Source organism: Myotis nattereri (genome assembly GCF_964212035.1).
Source record: "Myotis nattereri genome assembly, chromosome: 6".
Classification (NCBI taxonomy): Eukaryota; Metazoa; Chordata; class Mammalia; order Chiroptera; family Vespertilionidae; genus Myotis; species Myotis nattereri.
Window position 1 is genome coordinate 61,448,025 of NC_138081.1, and position 20,074 is coordinate 61,468,098.

Genomic DNA, 20,074 nt, shown 5'->3' on the forward strand with positions numbered 1-20,074 from the left:
TGCCTGGCCCAGTACAGGTGCGTATGGGAGGTAACCAATCGATATGTCTTTCTTGCTTAGGTGCTTCTCTCTCTCTCTCTCTCTCTCTCTCTCTCTCTCTCTCTCTCCCTCTCCCTCTCCCTCTCCCCCTCCCCCTCCCTCCCTCCCTTCTTCTCCCTCACTCCCTTCTTCTCCCTCACTCCCTTCTGCTCTCTCTAAAAATCAATGGGAAAAATATCCTCAGGTGAGGAAAACAAAAAACAAACAAAAAAAGTTCCGTGGGTCCCAGGCCTAGGTTCCCATCCAGCTCATTAAAGTAACATTTTCCAAAGTGTTTTTCTACAGGCTCCCAGGAGAAGAGGGGTTCCGTGTTTGGAAAGTCGAGGAAGTGCTGGGTTAATGCAGTTAAACATGCTTCTTTTCTGCAGAGCTTCTCAGAGCCTTAAACATGGCAACGTGCCTTGAAAATCTCCAAATGAAACAGGCGATGCCCCTTTTCCCAAGCGCGTTTGCCCACTAACCCTTTTCTCAGGGCAGAACATTGGTGGGATGAGTGTTTTACAGAGCACCCTTTAGGCAACAGAGGACTGGGGTAGGCGCCGTCCTTGAGCAGGGGCAGTGCAGTGGGTTAGGGATGGGAAGCCCTGAAGGTCACCCACATTTCCTTTCTCGGTGACCTTCAGACACAGTGTGGTGTGGATAGGTGTATGTAAGAGGCCTGTCCTGCTGTCAGCTTCCTGCTTCTGAACCGGCAGAAAACACTGCTCCCAACCTTGGGTGTCAAATGGCCCACCCCAGCCCTGGGCTAGGTCTGCCCTGGTAGCAGGGTGCACAATAGTTATGTGTCCCAAGGGGCTTTTAACCACAGGGAGGAAGCAGAGATGGTCCCACAGCGCTACCAACCAGGCAACCGACTCTCTTACTTACGCCCCCAGGAGCAGGCATCATTGCTCCCTGCTTTAGCACAGGGCCTGTAAGGATTTGAAACTCCCTGCCACTTGACTGTTACTCCTGCCCCTCAAGCCCTTCTCCCCGCTCTGCCTCGTGACCTCGGCCACCCCATGGCTTCTGCTTACTCCCTGTCCTCTGTGGTCCTCTGGCTTCATTCCACGACCACTATCCCCACCACGACTCAGTCTCTTGGAGTTACCTTGATTCCCAGCTCCCCTAAGAAGAAATTGCTATTGGTTTGTTAAGTTACACTCTGTGCCCCGTTAGGCAGAGCCACACCAAGGTCTTGAGATGTCTTTGGGTCCAGGCAGCCATGATCAGGGAAGCAGCGGGGCTGTGGCCAGGGCAGGCTCGCAGCATCTGATGGATTCTGTGCTGAAAAAAAAGTTAGTTGTACACCGTTCTTTTCCTCCTCCTCTCTCTTCCCTTTTCTGTTCCTCCCACTTCTGCACATGCCAGTCTGGACCAAGGGCATGCCTTGATAAAGCAGAATATACTCCCTATGCCTGTTACTTCACTCTTAGATACTGAGCACTAGAAGAGAGGCCCCGCCTCACATACCTGGATCACCCTCCAACCATGCCTTTCTTTCGTATCTTACTGGAGCTTAGGCACACTGCACAGACTGTTTGGATTAGGGTACTCTGTCACACATTTCTCTTTCACCCAGTGGTATAGTCGGTCAGGTGGAAAGTATACTTTTCCATGTGTTTCCTTCTTCAGAGTAGAACGAACAATGATAATGTTAGTTTCACAGCGGCTAAGAGATAGGGGCTTTTACCCAAATGCTGAGAACTGATATATAATTGTTGCTAGTCTGAATTTACTTATCTCTAAAATAAGGTATGTTATCTGGCTGTCTTTTTTACAGGCTTCTGGTGAGTGGTATTGTGATCACGTCTATTGAGCTATTTGAATTTATTGGAAGAAAGGAGTTATATAAGTAACAGGTGTCTTTAAATATATACAGGTTGTCTCGCTTCACACCATTGAGCACTTCAGACATTCAGCCTGGATGGGGTGATTGGGCTGGGCTGACCCAGGCTTTGCTTGTGAGGATGGAGTTGTAAGAGGGAGGGATGCTCAGTGGAGAATGTAGCATTAGTGGACTGTTGGCTTCCAACCAGGTATTTATCACAGCGGGATGGCTAAATTCATAGAACAAAGATGGAAGAGAACCAGGCAAACCAGCAGTTCACAAACATTCAGGAAGCTTTTCAGAGACAAAGGAACCAACATGTAGATCCGAAATCAGAAGTCCAGTATCTCCCCCCAGATACTTAATTAAACCATGTGTGAGAGTGCCCACTTGGTGATAGTTTCTTAACTAAAAAGACAAGACAATAGGCAACCTAAATTATTTCATTTCCCCAAGTTTGTGACACCCGCACTCTGGGCCTTTTAAATTTGCAGTATTGTGCACCAGATGCCATAAGTGTCATGTTTGCACACAACTGAGCATAAAGGATTCCATTGGTGATTCCGGCCTGGGTGACTGGTGCTGGCCTGAAGCTGAGCCTAGGGCTAAAACACCCATGAGCTTAAGACCACAGCCTGGCCGGCAAGCCTCCTCATTATTGCAATTATGTTGCTGTCAAACACTCCACAAGCCATTAGGAACACAGTGGAGAATTTGGGGCCCAAGGTTTTGTTGATTTGGGTTTCTGGGTTTTATTTTTGTGGTATGCTTTCTACTTGGTAGTACGCATCATAAGAAAATTCATAGTAGCGGAATTTCTCTTTTTTACAACTGAGATTTAATAGAAGAATGATGGGTAAATAAGAGTAGAGTGTAGGCGGACCAGTTGGCTGATTTGAAAAAAATATCTGAATGATATTTTTATGTATTTATAATAATAAAATTAAAATATCTATATTTCCATGACACTTTCTGTTATTCAGAGTGCTTCCATTTTCACTATTTGTTTTGACCATCACAGTAGATCTTGAGTTAGCAGAGGCTCAGGGGGCACAGAAACAGGACCCCAGGTTGCAGGGTAGGCGAGACATGGGTTTCTGCTTCCTAGCCCGCCTCTTTCCTCACCGAACCATGCTGCTTCCCAAGTAAAAAGCCAAAATCCGGGTATCGATTGACAATCCGAAAGCATGTATTTAGAGATTTAAGGTTCTAATCAAGAAAGCTTTCAATTGTGAGGTGCGGAAGAGAGGCCAAAGCTATTCAGGAAACTTGTAAAACTGGACACAATGAAAACAGCAGGTATGACCCAGGGAGAGATGTGTAGTGACGACAAGGCCAGTCCTTCTCAAGAGTAAACAAAGTCACGAGCAGGAACAAACAAATGGCGTCTGACATCTCCCTACCAATGCAGGGAGTGGGAAGGGCCAAGTTACCCTGGACTGTGGGCATAAAAAGATGAAAACCATCTCAGAGATACCACTGAGACTTGGAGGGGAAGTGATGCCTAGATAGACTAGAGCTGACATAGAAATTAAATATAAAACAACAGGCCCTGGAGAGATCTGAAGACTGGTCAGAGATGGGCGCAAGTGGGTCAGCCTTGGCCATCCACAGGCAGGAGCTGGTTCACCCAGGGAGCAGAGAAATATGCAAGAGGCTGTTAAAAGAGGATTGAATGAGGCATTGCAACTAGAGCCCTTAGCCGGGTGCCTGGTAGGTTCCAAGCAATCCGTATGTACATAGTTGGTAAGTGAATGAGAGGTCACTAGGAGCAGCTGCAAGCCTTTGAGAAGCAGCGGAGAGGGAGCTGAGATGCAGGGTTGCCAGAGAGGCTGTTAATGCTGCCCAGCAGTGGCCTGGACCCGGACCACCTGCACACACGCAGCCTTAGTTAGTATTATGGCATTGCAGAGGTGCTGCCTATCGCCGATGCCAAGGCAGGTGAGGAGGCTGGGAGGCAGATCCAAATAAAACCCCCAGGGGGAAAGGACTGCTTCCGGGGTCGCAGAGAATAACCGCAGTCCTTCCCCAGATTCCCATCATTGATATGTGACTAGCTGTGTTGTTTAACTAAAGCCGCAGGTTTTGAATTAGGATTTTTGCCATTTTCTACAAAGTCTGCATCAGGGAAGAAATGAATGGGGTGAACAACTGCAGATAGAAGCCAGATAACTAGCACACTTCACTCTTAACACATCAATTTGACGGGTCTCCCTTTCTACTCAAGTACAACCCATGGTCCCTCCCCTCAGCTTTGTCAGGTAGAGAAGAGGCTCTTCTAGTCACAAATAATGGAACTTCAACCACTCAAGTATGCGTTTAGGAAACAGAGAGAGTAGGGATAAATGAGATCAAAGGCACATTTGAAAAGAAATCCAAATATATATTTTGAAAACAAGGAGAGTTACAATGAACACGGTAAATACAAAACTGGAAAAAATTCAGGTGTGCATTTGAAAAACAGAGTCATAGTGTTGGGTTAGAAGAACAAAGGGGAGTTCAATGTTGAGAGAGTAAAATATTGACTATTTTTTAGTTAAAAACTTAATTGAATTTTAACCTGTAGAACAAGTCTGTTGATGGGGAGCGTGGAGTACTTCTGGGGGCAGGAGGTGTGTGCAAGTTTCTCCCATGACTGTCAATAGACAGATTCTGAGTCTTTGCTGCAATGGGTCCCAGGCCAGTGCCTTTCCGAGCACATCTCAGCACTCATTTCTGAATAAGTAAAAACATTACAAATAGGAGGTCAGTTTTTCCCTAAGCTTCACTTTGAAGCAAAGATGATTAAATAAGAACAACACAAAAATGTGCAGATGGTTAAATAAAAACAAACAAAAAAAATAAGCTGTATGAATTCAGGTGATGTTTCTTACTTAACTCATATCCCCAGTTTCTAGCCCAGTGCCTGCCACATGGTGGGTCCTCAGTAAATGTTCACTTACGAATGAATAAATTGGATTATGTGATGGCAGGTTTCCAGAGCAGGTCATAGTTACAGTCCCCGGAGTTGATTAAGAAAAAAAAGGAGAGAAAATGGAGTCACAGGGCATGGCAATGGGAGATGGGGTAGGATGTCGCTCTCTGCTTTTGCATGGCATGCTGTCCATGTCTGCGATTACCTGCTAGTTATTTCTTCCGCACGTATTTCCAGGCAGTGCTGTCACTGTTGATGATTTCACTTCACAGCTGAGCACCTGAGGCTCAGAGTGATTAAGCACCTGGCCCACCAGGAGCTGGAGGCTAAAGGAGTGGACTAGAATCTGGTTGGCGACCGCTGCTCCAAAGGTTTCCTTAAACCAGTGATCACCAACCTTTCGGACCTCACGGACCACCCGTGGCCCAGGGCTACCGGTTGGACTAGACCGCTGGACTAGATGATCTCTGAGGTACCTCCAGGCCTGGATGTCATTGCTCTGAGATGCCTTGGGCTATTTCTGTGTCCTCTCAGGGCCAAATAAATGGAAAACAGAGAGGCTGACATTTGGCACCAGGTAGACCAGATTTTCCGATGTTTGACTTTTTCACTTCCCATCCGGATACCTTGTGCCAGGAAGAGGTAAGTTGTCCTTGTCCAGCTTAAAGCAGAGAGTTTTGTGATGATATGCTCATGTTCTTAGGCAACCTAATATGTCAAACCAAAGGGAAAAATCGCCTTCGGAATCATGTTTAGCTGTGAGGATGGACCCGTGGTCACTGAATATAGGCCAGGGTTCCGTGTTTGCTTTGGCTGTAGAAACAGAAACTTGGGTCAGTAATGAGCCGTTTGTGAGTGCTCATTGAGATCCAGAAAAGCCAAGTCCATCTCTGCTCTGCCTTTGCATGGCACACGCGAAAGGGAGGGTCTGCCCCGGTGACCTCGGCCAAGATTTCTGAAATCCAGCTTAAAACTTACAAGTAGAACTTGAATTCCTACAGGGCAGTTTTCTTATGAGATTTTCAGTTCTGACAAAGGTGCTCACTTGCCTCTCCTTCAGTTCCCAATCCCATTTGAGGAGAGAGGAGAGAAAAAGAGAGACTCTTAAACTACAAAGCAAAAGAAAGAAAGAAAGAAAGAAAGAAAGAAAGAAAGAAAGAAAGAAAGAAAGAAAGAAAGAGAGGAAGAAAGAAAGAAGACCCTTAAAAAGAATGATGTAGTGAACATCATCATGTTGGAATCTAAGCCAGCAGAAAACTTATTTGGAAAATGAAATTCTCCATGAATTTGCTCTTTTTTTTTTTTTCCTTCTTAAAAAAGGACAATAGCCCTGGTGGTTCTAAATCCCCCCCTGATTTCTGCATGGCTTTGCATATCTATAGTTAGGTCATCTTTCCCTTCCTACACTCTCTAATCCAGTTTTGCAAGGAGACTTGGAATGGGGATGCTAACCTAAATGGCGGGCTTGGTCCCCCATCAGGTTTTGATGCACCCTCTCCCCTCCATGAAGGCTCCTCCTCCTCCGCATTCTGCCATTCAGGGCTTGGGTCATCCTGTCTTCCGGGTGCGTGACAGATCCAGTGGCTCTGCCATGCAATGAGTCAAGCAGATCATTCATCAGCTCTAGTTTTAATAAAACATGAGTAGCACAGTTTATGGCTTCCACTATTCAAACAGCAGTTGAGCCTAAGAGGAATTATTCATTTTAATGGTTCTAACACTCATTTCCAAGCAGCCGTGCTGTTTTATCAGCCTTTGCCTGAATTCGAGATTGACTGGCTTTGGAAAAAGAAGATGGCTCAGCAGGAGTTGAATAGAGCCTCCTGGGACAGTGGGCAGCTGGACACGGTTCCTTGTCACTGCAGACAGCCCCTCTGTTACTTCTGGGACAGTCTCCTAGGAGTTAGCGTCGGGGGCTGGTGTCTGTGAGGTGCAGCGTGTACTTGCCCAGAGAGAAGCACACACCATTCTGTCTCAAAACAGCGCAGGCTCATAGGAAAGCTGTGGGTGAAGATTTGCCTTTTCCTCCTCACACTGCCATAGAGACATCCTTCCATTAAGGTAAAATGAACTTAAACATATGGGAGGTTCCTGGGACATCAGCAACCACGAGGGAAACAGGCTAAGGACTGAAAAAAACGCACTATATAGTAAATGCCTGACACACAAGCAGTACCTGTTACCACTATTAGCTCCATTCGCAGAGGAAGCAACTGACGCTGAGCTTTCCATAAGATTTCACTGCTAGTAAATAAATAATGGAGTCCGGACTCCACATCTTCTGATTCCAGATTACATGTGATTTCCATAGCATCCTTTGCCACCCAAGTGCCCTGATGGGTGTAGTGTCTAAATGCAAGGGAACAGTTGATGGTGAGACCAAGGGACTCCAGTGTCAAACTAGAAGCAAGTGTTCAGGTGGGGTCAGTCTGAGGCCCTCAACTCATGTAAGGTGATGACAGCTGTGGGCAGACCTCAAATCCTTTAAAGCACTGACCACCCTCACCCATGTCTCTTCATCCTCCTTTGCTTCACCCTTGGGTGAACTCGTGATTTTTTGAGCTGGCCTGGAGTGCAAGATCAATGCCACCTTTAACAGGCCAAGATCAAAGGAACCAGCATCTTTAAAAATTTTTTTTTATTGTTTAAAGTATTACATAAGTCTCCCTTCCCCCCATTGACCTCTCCCCAGCTTCCCCACCCCCCAGCATATGCCCTCACCTCCCTACTGTCCGTGTCCATTGGTTATGCTCATATGTATGCATACAAGTCTTTTGGTTGATCTCTTACCCCCTCACCCCCCACCTTCCCTCATAGGTTGGACTGTCTGGAACCAGAATCTTATTGCAAGTTACAATTTTGCTTAAGGAGCTACATCTTCTGAGCTGTTACCTGGGCCCTATATTTGTGGGCAGTCAGGAGCATGTGAAGGTGGTGTTTTGTTTTTTGGAATTGTTGATGGCATTCAAAGGATTATTAATGTCTTTTTACTGTTCCATTGCTGAAAATGTCTTTGCCTAGATAAGGAAGATTTCAGCAAAAGGGTTTCTTAATGAAATAGTGCCTGATGCCAGATTACCACTCAGAAGACAGTGGTGGGTTCCATTAAAGAATGAACTTCACTCTCACAGCTGACAGCTGATTAATGTGTTAATTAGGAACCCTGGCCCCCTCCCCCAGCCACCCAAATCTTCTCTCAAGCCCCGCAGAATGTATATGTTGTGCCCGTGTGGGTAACCTTATGGCATACTTTGACTTTGACTTTGGACGTGTATATAAAAATAACATGAATAGCTTTCTTTCTTTCCAGGGGAAATACAAGATGGAAAGAGTTATAGGAACCAGAAGTCCTGCCTTTCAGTTTTCTTGTATCGAGAGCAAGTGATATTTCTGCTGAGGTGGTGTCTTTGGAGCAGTTTAGTGGTGTAGGTTGCCACACATTTATTTCACAGGAAAGGAGTGAATCCATCAGGCCACTGAGCTTATAAGTACTACCCTGGCAGCCAGCCACCAAAATATAAATAGTCTAAATGGACTAAAGGAAATGTTCGTTCTGTTGTTTAGAATTGGACACATCCCAGGAAGGTGAATGTAATCTTTGTGAGGACTGCTGTTATGGGGTTGAATGGAATACCCATTTGTTTATCTCCTTTGTGATCTTTTTGTCGTCCTGGTGATACATTATGTATCTGTGATCCGAAGCATTTCAGCTGTCTCGCTCAGTGGCCTTGCATGAGCTGATTGTTCGGTCCCCAGATTGCCATCGTTAAACAGCTTCAGCCTCAGCTCTGCCCAATCTGGGACCTGTTAGGGAGAGCGTGGAACCAAAGCGGCCAGATTCCAACAGAAACAAAGCCGGCGTGGAATTAGCGGAAACCATCCCAGAGCCCAGGGAGTAGAGCTCTGCACTTCTTAATCTTTATCTCTTAAAATATCTGAAAGACTTTTGGTACTTCTTGACATAATGAGGAAAAAATGCCTTACAACGTTTAAAAAAAAAACGTTTAAAGAAAAAAAAGCCGTCTGTGGAAAAAGAGGGAAGGATACCTCATAACACCACAATTCAGACAACCCTAGTTCTTGAGACACATGCTGTGTATTCCATGGATATGCAAATGTTGTTTTATTAAAGAAAGAGATCTACAGTATGTATTTCCACCTACCTACCACATCGTAAGTAATCAGCTCAGGCTCTTACGATGAAATCTTTAATTACTAGAAGTGTGCCATTAGCTTGATGTCGAATGAATGATGGTACTGCGATTTATTGCCTCACATGATATAGCCATTTGTGCCATAAATTCATTGGCCCCATCTTAAATGATGTGTCCTGTTAGACAGACTTGATTCATTATTTCTTAAGTGACAAGTTTTTTCTCTAATAATTTTTTGCTTCCTCAGAAAGATGGTTTTTCTGCATTTTTAGGTCAGTGTTCTGAATGGAAATGTAATGAGGATACACACACACTCACACTCACATTACCCAAAACAAGACAGTCATAAACTGTCACACTATGACCGAAACAATTTTTGATGTCGCAGAAAATCAAGCAGCTAAGTATTAGACCTTTTCATTAACTGGAAAGTTTGATGAAACAGAATTTTCCTTGGAAACTTGATATCTGTAAATTTGTTATAGTGGAGACTACCTATTTAATAATTGGGGTAGATGTATGAGCATTTTTTACTCACCAATGAATTATTGAAAGTAAAGGAAATGATGGGAGAACATTTAAGTTATATTTAGATTATTTTCTGTGACTCCACTTGAAAATATTTATTTAGCTTGAGGAAACAGAGGAATCCTCTGCAGGCAAATAATCCAATCTGGCAATTTAAGAACCAATTAAGGATTTCAGAAAACTCTTTCCCCTTATGGTTAAAAAAGAAGATCCAAAAGAAATATGCCAGAAATTTTGGCATATAATTTTAATTAGTGTAATTCATTGATGATATTTTTTTGTCATGATTAAAGAAGTCATATTTGATCCTTCACTTCAAGCTTATAAATTGGCATTTTAGGCTTTTGATGGATGCCTACAATTGGCTATATTTCAAATTGGAATTTAAATGTCATATAATTATACATTAACTTTATAAAAATATCAGATCTTAAAAATAATAACTTACATGTGTAAAGTTTTCACAATAGCTTATTTAATCTTCTCCTAGATGATAATTTTGAGAGTCTGCCGGATTCTGTGCATCTTCTCATCAGAGGCAATTCTGTATTTATATGTAAACTAGACATCTCAACTATGATTTTTTAAAAAGTTCCCTTAATTCAGGAGAAAACGGAAACACTGTAGTGAGACATGGGAGTATATTAACATTGAAATCATTTGTTTTTGGCAACAAGTATTTTGAAAGAGTGACTTGATATGAGGCCAAACAAAAAAATTATTGTGTGCCAATAAGTATTTCTTATTCAGCCTCACACCGTGAAGTATATTACCTGCAAATATCAGTGGGGGGGGGGGGGAGGAAGGAAGGAAGAAGAAAAAGAGTGAATTTCCACTTACATGCCCACATCTGCCGTGAGTGTGTGCACCCAGTCACACACTAGCATGCCACCACTGTTTACAGTCAAGGAAAGCTGAGAGTTAAATGAGATGAGTAATCAAATGCTCAGCATATGTTGTTTTTGCATTGCTGATGTGACCAATCATTATTGAAATTTATTATCTTTTAATGCTATTAATTTATCATAGCTAAAACAATAACAACAAGGGAACAACAGAGATCTTCCTCAACAAAAGCAGGGTCCGATTTAGAACAATATTGGAACCAGGGCTTTAGTGAGGAGAGGCTCAATTCAATGGACTCACCATTGGACTGCATTTCAGAATTCTGCTGCTGCTGTGTGGATTGATTGGGTGCTCAGAAAATAATTTAAAAAATAAAGAACAAGAAAAAGAAAAAAAATTGTGTGTGTAATGTTCAGTCAAAAAAGTAAGGCACTGAAAGAACTATTGAAAATTTTGACATCTGTTTATCTGTTTATAGCTATGGCAAGATTACTCATATTAATTCTTGTTTAAAATGCCATATGAAGGGAAGACATTTGTGCAAACAAGAGTCATATTTGAATTGTAGATCATGCCTTCACCATCTGTGAGAGCTGATGGTGTTGCAAAATTAATGTGTTAATGAAATCACAATAATTTCTCCAAAGTAATGGGTTCTGAAGCCGAGAATGACTATTTTTTGAACTTTGGTGTCTAGTGATTTCCAATTGGGAAAAGCTCTCAGCCTTTAATTAGTTCTGCAGCCCAACTTTAAAATAAATTTGGCGATGCCTTTCTTTTGCCAGGAGTAGATTTGAAGAGGGGAAAAAGCCGTAACAACTTTGGAAAACGTTCTCTGGTGTTTGAAAAGTTGTTAAATAAGATTGCATGCCAAGAAATGTCACCAAAAATTCTGACTACTGAGAGAGAGTGGGCAAACAGCTCAAAAAATAATTCTAGCTTGCTGCAACATCACAGGTTGGGAAGAGCTAAACCTCACACAGACTTCATGACTAATTCCAAGTTTCCCCTTGGAAGGCAGACATAATGATGCTGGGCGCTTTGTGTTATTGGTTAACACAGCGCACCCTTTCCAACCGCATTATCGAACAGTCAATAGTGCAAAGTGACTTTGCATGAGCAGAATGTTAAGGGGCTATATATTTCAAAGCCCACGGAACGTTCTGGAGAATCCTTCTCTCCAAAACTATTAAATTTGCATTTACAATGAGCGTCTTTGACAAGTGAAAATGTGTGGGCAGGTATATGTATTCCTTTTTGTCAGATCCACCTTAAAGGGAAAAACACAATTTATTTTTTTAAATGGGATATGGTGATAATTGCTATTCTGAAGAGTTAATATTAATAGAGCAATTCTGGCTTCCAGGGAGAAATCACTTTACGAAGTTTTTGAGAATTTTCCCTTTTGGAAGGAAACCCTTTCAGGCTGTTTGAAAAATTGGGATAACGTTTGAAAGAACCTGTACGGGAAACATGAAACGCCGTCTAGCAGAGGGCATTGCGTATCTTACTCTCTCTTTTTATTACTGTGTTGTAGGTATGTGACTGGTGTAAGCACATCAGACACACAAAAGAATATCTGGATTTCGGGGACGGGGAGAGAAGGCTTCAGTTCTGCAGCGCAAAATGTCTCAATCAGTACAAAATGGACATTTTCTACAAAGAGACTCAGGCCAACCTTCCGGCCGGGCTGTGCGGCGCATTACACCCGCCCCTGGAAACTAAAGCAGAAGGCGCCGGCGTGCAGCTGCTCACGCCAGACTCTTGGAATATTCCTCTAACAGATGCTCGGAGGAAGGCCCCCTCCCCGGTGGCTGCAGCTGGCCAAAGCCAGGGCCCTGGCCCATCCGCATCCACCACCGGCTCTCCATCTGACGCTGCCAACTGCTCCGTCACTAAGATCCCCACGCCAGTGCCCAAGTCCATGCCCATCAGCGAGACTGCCAACCTCCCTCCTGTCTCCGTCCAGCCACCTGCGAGCATCGGGCCTCCCTTGGGCGTCCCGCCCCGCAGCCCTCCCATGGTGATGACCAACCGCGGCCCGGTGCCGCTGCCCATCTTCATGGAACAGCAGATCATGCAGCAGATTCGCCCGCCCTTCATTCGCGGGCCGCCGCACCACGCCTCCAACCCCAACAGCCCTCTGTCCAACCCCATGCTCCCGGGCATCGGGCCCCCGCCCGGCGGCCCCAGGAACCTGGGCCCCACTTCCAGTCCCATGCATCGGCCCATGCTGTCGCCCCACATCCACCCCCCGAGCACCCCTACCATGCCTGGGAACCCCCCGGGCCTGCTGCCCCCGCCACCCCCGGGCGCGCCCTTGCCCAGTCTCCCCTTCCCGCCGGTGAGCATGATGCCAAACGGCCCGATGCCCGTGCCCCAGATGATGAATTTCGGGCTGCCGTCGCTGGCCCCGCTGGTGCCACCCCCCACCTTGCTCGTGCCATACCCCGTGATCGTGCCCCTGCCCGTGCCCATCCCCATCCCTATTCCCATCCCTCACGTCAATGATTCCAAGCCCCCCAATGGATTTTCCAGCAACGGGGAGAACTTCATTCCGAGCGCCCCTGGCGACTCCTCGGCGGCCGGAGGCAAGCCCGGCGGGCGCTCCCTCTCCCCCCGGGACTCCAAGCAGGGCTCGTCCAAGTCCGCGGACTCGCCGCCCGGCTGCTCCGGCCAGGCCCTGAGCCTGGCGCCCGCGCCCGCGGAGCACGGCCGGGCCGAGGTGGTGGACCTGACGCGGCGCGCGGGCAGCCCCCCGGGCGCGGGCGCGGGCGCGGGCGGCCCGCTCGGCTTCCCCGGCGGCGGCGTGTTGCAGGGCCCGCAGGACGGCGTCATCGACCTGACCGTGGGCCACCGGGCGCGGCTGCACAACGTGATCCACCGCGCGCTGCACGCGCACGTCAAGGCGGAGGGCGAGCCGGGCGCCGCGGAGCGCGGCAGGACCTGCGGCGGCTGCCGGGACGGCCACTGCAGCCCCCCCGCCGCCGGCGACCCGGGCCCGGGCGCCCCCGCCGGCCCCGAGGCGGCCGCGGCCTGCAATGTCATCGTGAACGGCACGCGCGCCGCCGCCGCCGCCGCCGCCGAGGGGGCCAAGAGCGCCGAGCCGCCTCCGGAGCAGCCCCCGCCCCCGCTGCCCGCGCCCCCCAAGAAGCTGCTGTCCCCCGAGGAGCCCGCGGTGAGCGAGCTGGAGTCCGTCAAGGAGAACAACTGTGCTTCCAACTGCCACCTGGACGGGGAGGCGGCCAAAAAGCTGATCGGAGAGGAGGCCCTGGCGGGGGGCGACAAGTCAGACCCGAACCTTAACAACCCCGCGGACGAGGACCACGCGTACGCCCTGCGGATGCTGCCCAAGACGGGCTGCGTGATCCAGCCTGTGCCAAAACCCGCGGAGAAGACGGCCATGGCGCCCTGCATCATCTCCTCACCCCTGCTCGGCGCCGGGCCCGAGGACCTGGAGCCTCCGCTCAAAAGGAGGTGCCTCCGAATTAGAAATCAGAATAAGTAAAAGGTTTGTATGTGCACCAGGCACTCCTCCGCCCGAGCCAGGGCACCTCTCCTTATTTCTTACAAGGCAGAGGCCAGAGTGTTGAGTCGATAATCGTGATGTTACCTGACATGTTTTACAATGCAGCGCGTGTCGTCACTCACTGTCATCATTTTGCTCCACCATCATGCCCATTTTGCAGCTGATGAAACTGAGTCACAGCATGTAAGTGCCATGCCTCAGGCCACTTACTTAATGGTAAAGCCCAGTCTTGAACCTAACCTGAAACGCTATCCCCTTAATTACACCTTTGTTATTATGCTCTGTAATTCACCGTAGTGAAAAGGGCGGACGTGGGGAGGAAGGGGAGATTTCTTGGGGCAGGTAAATGTTCAGTCATGGGTTTGGCAGGGCTGTGATAAAAGGTAAGCTGGGCCACTTCCTGGAGCTGGTATACACATGGGCGGAATGGCCCAACTCACCAAATTTTTTCTCAATAACCGCGGTCTTCCGTTTGCAAGATGGGAATAAAAACTACCTTTCTTACATGCTTATGCCAGTGGAACCCAAGCCACTAAGTCCCCTTTGCCTGGCAGGGTGTCGGAGCAGTGACTCATAGCTCCTGTTCATGGGATCTCTTCCTTCGTTGGTCACCAACCACCATTCCCTAGGGCAGGCGTCAAACGTCACTGACCAGCTTTGCTTTTTCCTGATTTGGGGCTCAGCAGCTCAGCTGGTGGGCTGCTCAACGCTGCAGACAGTGGGAGGCTTTGACAGAGAAAAGGGCCACCTTGCTGAAGTGGAGGAGAGTGCATGTCTCTGACCTGGGGGGCGGGGGGGGGCAGTCCTGCTGAAGCCAAGCGAGCCATTGCTAAGGAGTCCAGAATCTCAGGAAGGGGAGGGGGAACTCACATGGGTGGGATGCCTCCAAGTAGCCAGATGTGGCCTGCTTTGATCCCCCACCCATCCTGGTGGAACAGGCATCATTGCTCTTACCAAGGAGGAAGATGAGGCTTGGAGGTGCCACCCAAATCAGAGCTGGTGAGGAGGAGAACCAGTACTTAACTCAGATCTGACAAACCCAGAGCCGGAGCTCTCCCCCACTTTCCAAAAGGGCAGGAAACAGGCTGGTATTCAGTTGAGGCTTATTAACTGTTTATGGAGAGGAAAGGAAGGGAAATGAACATTCATTGAGCACCAAACCTGTGCAGAGCTTCCAGGAACTGGGGAGATACGGTGAATATGATGCCGTGCCTGCCCTGGAGGCATTTACAGCGGGTGGGAATGAAAGCCCAGGAATGGGGAGGCCTGGGAGGGGAAGTGGCGTGCACAGGAAGAGCAATTGCTCACGTTCGTTGTGTGCAGGCCATCTTCTAATGTGCTTTTCAATAGTATTTATTCAGATCCAAGCCATACAAGTATTATTGTCTTCATTTTACTGATGAAGAAACTGAGACAGAAATTAAGTAACTTGTCCAAGATCATCAACTTAGTAAGCAGAGTCGATATTCAAATCCAGCCTGGCTCCAGAGCTACATTTTCTTTAAGCCATCAAAAGAGAATAGGCTAGTTGGTCCCTTTATTACAATGCTTGATACAATTCTTTTATCCACCATCGTGGTCTGAGGGGAAAGTTCCTATAGAAAAACCAAGCCTACCTACCAACTTCTCTCAGTGTGTGGACAGGGTTCAGGCTTTCCTTTTTTTTTTTTATTTGACACTGTCCAATTCCTGTTTTCATAACAACAAACCTAGAATAACAACCCATCAGTCCACAGCGGGCAATGTAGGCGTGGACTAGAACACTCGATGTGGCGTGTCCAGACCATTGCCCCTAGGTCCAGCGTCTTTACATGAGCATGTGTGTAACTGAGAGCCAGAGTTTGCCTGGGAGGCACGGAGCCAGAGCCAGGGGCTTGCTGGGTGGTGCAAGAAGGGATTCTCAGCCATCATAGTTTGAGGTTTCCTTTTCCATGGATGGCTTTGCCAGTAGGAGCAGAACACTTAAAATCAATTCGCCATTTCTTCTCGATTCTCCATCTACAAGTTCTGCTGTCTGAAGACAGATGGCCTCAGCCTTCTTAGAGTCGCCTCTATTGAAAATGCCCCAGATTTCTCCTCCAGAGTCATTTCATCTGGTTGACAAAGCAGTGAGTAATGGGGAGATGTGGGACCAAAAAAAAAGTGATGGCCTGGAAGCACTGGAATTGTCATTTTAAACACATTCTAATATCATTCATTCAAGTGACATAAAAGGAAAAACGGGAAGGTGAAAGATTTTACTACCATTACTGGAGTGAGAAGTGACCAGGTCAAGAATAGTGCCTCTGGTCCATAAGTAGCCTAAGTGCCTCTGGCCAAAAGCACATAAAAGCATGAAATATATGATGGCTATTTGGATGATAGATGTTTCCGAATAAAGAAATAGGTGAGGGTCTTGCGTGTGGCCCAGAGTCATTACTAAAAATAGTGACCTGGCGTTAGCCAGTTTCAGAAGATGCTGCGATGAAATTACCCCACAGCCCCTTGAGATTAGTTCTTTTTATGATGGGCCCCCAAGAAATTACAGCTTTTCTCTAAAGTCTGAGACGCTCAGGCTTTGCCAGCTACAGCAGGTGACAAGGCACGTGATTTAAGATGGGGGAAGCATCGCCTCTCCTCCACTAAATCACATTTTCTCTTGCCCTCTGTCATTCCGAGTCACCTCGCAGCACAGTCTCAACCTGCCATAATTCATCACGCCCTCGGCCCCTTCCTGGGTTTCTTCTGTGCCTTCGGAAACCCAGCCCCTTCGTCTGGTTGTAGAAATTGGAAATGCATCTGTTAAATAAAGGATTGCGTGGCTTTTGTGCCCTGACAGTGAACACTGTTTGGTGATGACTCAAAGCCAAAGTGGAAAGCGTTAAAAACCAAAAACAAACCTGGGCTGGGTTTGGTGGGTGAGGTGCAGGTGAGTGATTTTTTTCACCTGCTTGTTGGTGACTCATTATAGTATTTCTCATGGGTAAGTCAGTCAGTAGCTTCAATCAGTGTTCTTCATTCTTTTCACTATACCACCACCCTCATATTGTATTACTCCCCCCCACCCCCACCCCCCGCCACCGTTTTAGATAGAGTCAACGCAGATTGTATCTTGAAATGAATAATCCAGGTAGCCACAGTTGTCTTCAAGGAGGTAATCATATGTGCTAGTTCTTGTCAAATTATAGTGTCTTTTTTCCCATTTTGAAGTTATCCTGTTCCTGGTTACCTGACTCTATGCCTCCTTGTTTGTTGGTATGATTACATATTATCTTAATGGGCAGATTTTTCCCCAGATGCAGAACTAATGAAGTTTAGTTGAAGATTTTAAAAGGTTGTAAACTTTAATCTTCAACTTTTAAGACTCCAAATACTAGTTCTGCAGCTTCTGTAAGCTGGAAAAAAATATCCCCCCAAATAATAAGGAAAACAATGTATAAACATTTCCCAAACTGTTCTATCCACAAAGAATTCCATTTATAAATGGAATACACCCTTCTGTGTCTTTGCCTTAGAGCTTGGGGATAACTGTTTGTATTTGCACATTTTCTGAATTTCTGCAGTTTACACTTGTTTATGGTACATTGGGGAGTTTAGAGTAACCATTTGCAAATGTTTGAAGATATTCAAAAGAAAATATCCCCCCTCCTCGATTTTCCAGGGAAATGACATAGTCTCTTTAAGTAATCAATGGAAAAAATGTGTACTGTGAATAACCCTTTCACCCTCACTTTTTCCATTCCTGAGGAGCAGCAAGTCCATACCACTTCCCACTTTTGCGGCTCCTAGGTTTCTTATGGCTTCCTAAAGCCAGAAAGAAAATCTGAGACTACCTTCCTCGGCCCCAGTTCCTGGTGCCTGCGCCACCCCCCGCCCCCCTCCCCCACCTCAGCAGCAGGGCTCCCCTCCACTTTAGTCTTCCTTAGGAGCTGGAGGAGGCAGCTGTCATTTTTTCGCCTCTTGGATTTTAGAGTTTAATTATTCATCTGGTCATTGAGCCACAGTCCTAGAAAGGGCTATTTCAGGAGGGGGTCAGGGGGCTCACCTCATCAGGAAAGCCAAAAAGGTAGAGGTGACATGTAACTCTTGCCAATTTAGTTTCTCCAGCTGAGAAGTTTGAGAGAGTAGTAGGCTTCCTGGGAAGTCAAGTTCGTACATTTGAAGTATTACTATGGGTGCCTACTTTTAAAGCAAGAAGAAGAAAAACAGAGTGAGGAGAGAAAAGCGGTGCCAATGGGATGTGCGAATCCTATGCCAGGCTTGAGATTTTCAGTGCTCCAGTAGCTGATTGTTGGAAATGTTAATTACTGACATGAACCTTAGCGTTGAAGTTCTGGCACCTGTCAGGATGCAGGTGCTCCCACCTCTGGGTGTAGGTCATTCAGAGCCAGGTCTGCAGCGTGCACACACGAGTGGCGAGGACCTGGGAGAGTGCTTGCTGTGGTCACTTCAGGCTCAGAGAGGAGAGATTTCTGAAATAAGCAGTGTCAAGGTGGGCCTTAGACAATCTTGTTCAGTGCTGCTGGGTCCCCTTAGGAGGAGGGATTGAAGGAGGGCTTGTAATGTGCAAGTATCTGGCTTTTGGCTATTAACCCAGTGTGATTTTGATGGAGTAGGAAATGACTTACGTGACCGGGTATTTCTTCCTTTCAGATGTAGCCATACCCCTCCATCTGCAGTGGGCTTGGGACTGAGGTAAGGGAAGGAGGTGGTTAGTGCACAGATTTTAAAGAGAACCTCACTCCCAGGGTCGTGCACGGGCAGCGCTAGTCCTGGCCCTGATCTCCAGACTTCTGACCCATGTGGCCGCTCCCTGAAGCTGGTCTCCTGGCTCCAGGGACTAGTCTGCGGGTGGCCTTCAGCAGTTCCTTGTAGATTTATGTAGAATGTTTTACGTGCCTGGGCACAGAGGCATTTTCTTGGGAGGAGAGGTCTGTAGAGTTTGACTTCAGTATGAAAAAGTATGCCTTACATCTCTGAAGGATTATCTTCTGTTGCCACCAAGCAATATCGGAATTGGAGTTTTTCTTGTTACGATAAGGAAGCTGAATTAATTGTAAGTTCTCTTTAAGATTTAGAATTCATTTTTAGCAATTTTTGTTGTGGACCTAATATTGCAGAATCACTGAGGAGGTTACATAATATAGCACTGGCCTCCCTAAGATGGCCTTAGAGGCAAAATGCAAAAGGTTATAGACTTTTCTCCGTTACCCGGCCCTGTGAGTGCCTGTGGTGAAAGAAGAAAAGGGAAGCGAGATACTCCGCCACACTCGGACTTTCCAAGTTCATACCGTCCAGGGAGACGTTGCCCTTCAGGGGAAAACCTTCCACTCTGCTGTTGAGGCCAAGGGCGTGGAGTGGCCAGAGTCTGACAAACAGGGCATTGACGTGGCCACGTCTGGGGCTCCCCACCCTCCCCAGCTCCTAGCGTGCCTCCTCACCTGCAGAGAGTGTGCTTGGAATGGGGGAAACACTCAACTGCCTACTAACAAGCCATTGCCCAGAAAGGCTTTGGAAATAAGCTCCCTGTCTGGTTTCCAATGAATCACTCCCTCGCCGGCCTGAGCGGCTGCCTGGGCATCATGGTTCAGTCACTTACACCTACCTTCACGCAGACAAGCCTTGCGGAGGGGCAGAGGTGTTTGAAGACCAAAATACACCACAGCATGGAACACTTACCTCATGTTGTGGAACACGTACCTCCACCCCCATCACGGCCTTTGCCAGACTCTCTTGTCAAAGAGATGGTGCCAGCGGGGCAGAGGCTGGGCATTCCCTTTTCATTCACCCTGTCACGGGCAGGCTGTTTTGTATTTTTTCAGTTGCCATTGTAAATGCATAGCACTTACGGTGTGGACGCGTGTTAAGGCAATGTACTCCGCATGTGTAAACTTCTTTTTAATGCCTCAAAAGCATCAAAGGAATCCATTTCAGAGAAACAAATACACTAGCTTTGAAAGTTAAACAGCGTACCGGCTGGCATCAAGGAGAAGGAGTAAGTGCCATCTCGGATGCCAGCTCTAAAAACTAACCACATAGAGTTCTCCAGATTGGTGAATTTCCACAGCCTTCTGCTTGAGGGAAAAAAAGTAGGGTGGGACCAGGATTGAAAATGTGAGGCCATCAACAAGGAGGGGAAAACACACACACACACACAAATTATTTTAAGGGTCACTGAAAAGATTCTAGTGAAAATGGAGCAAAAGCAATAGCAACAGAAACTTGGAATTAATCTTTCCTGCTTTCTAATAGCTCCCGAGTGTACTACACATTCT

The 20,074-nt window shown here is 46.9% G+C and overlaps 1 protein-coding gene across 1 annotated transcript in view; it reads left to right on the forward strand.

Annotated features, from left to right (window-relative positions):
* SOBP (sine oculis binding protein homolog) overlaps positions 1-20,074 on the forward strand; it is a 159,163-nt gene that overhangs the window by 126,290 nt on the left and 12,799 nt on the right. The window contains exon 6 of the mRNA XM_081093834.1: positions 11,829-13,802. Within this exon, the coding sequence (XP_080949960.1) occupies positions 11,829-13,799 (1,971 nt within the window). The 3' untranslated portion in view covers positions 13,800-13,802. The remainder of the gene's footprint in view (positions 1-11,828; positions 13,803-20,074) is intronic.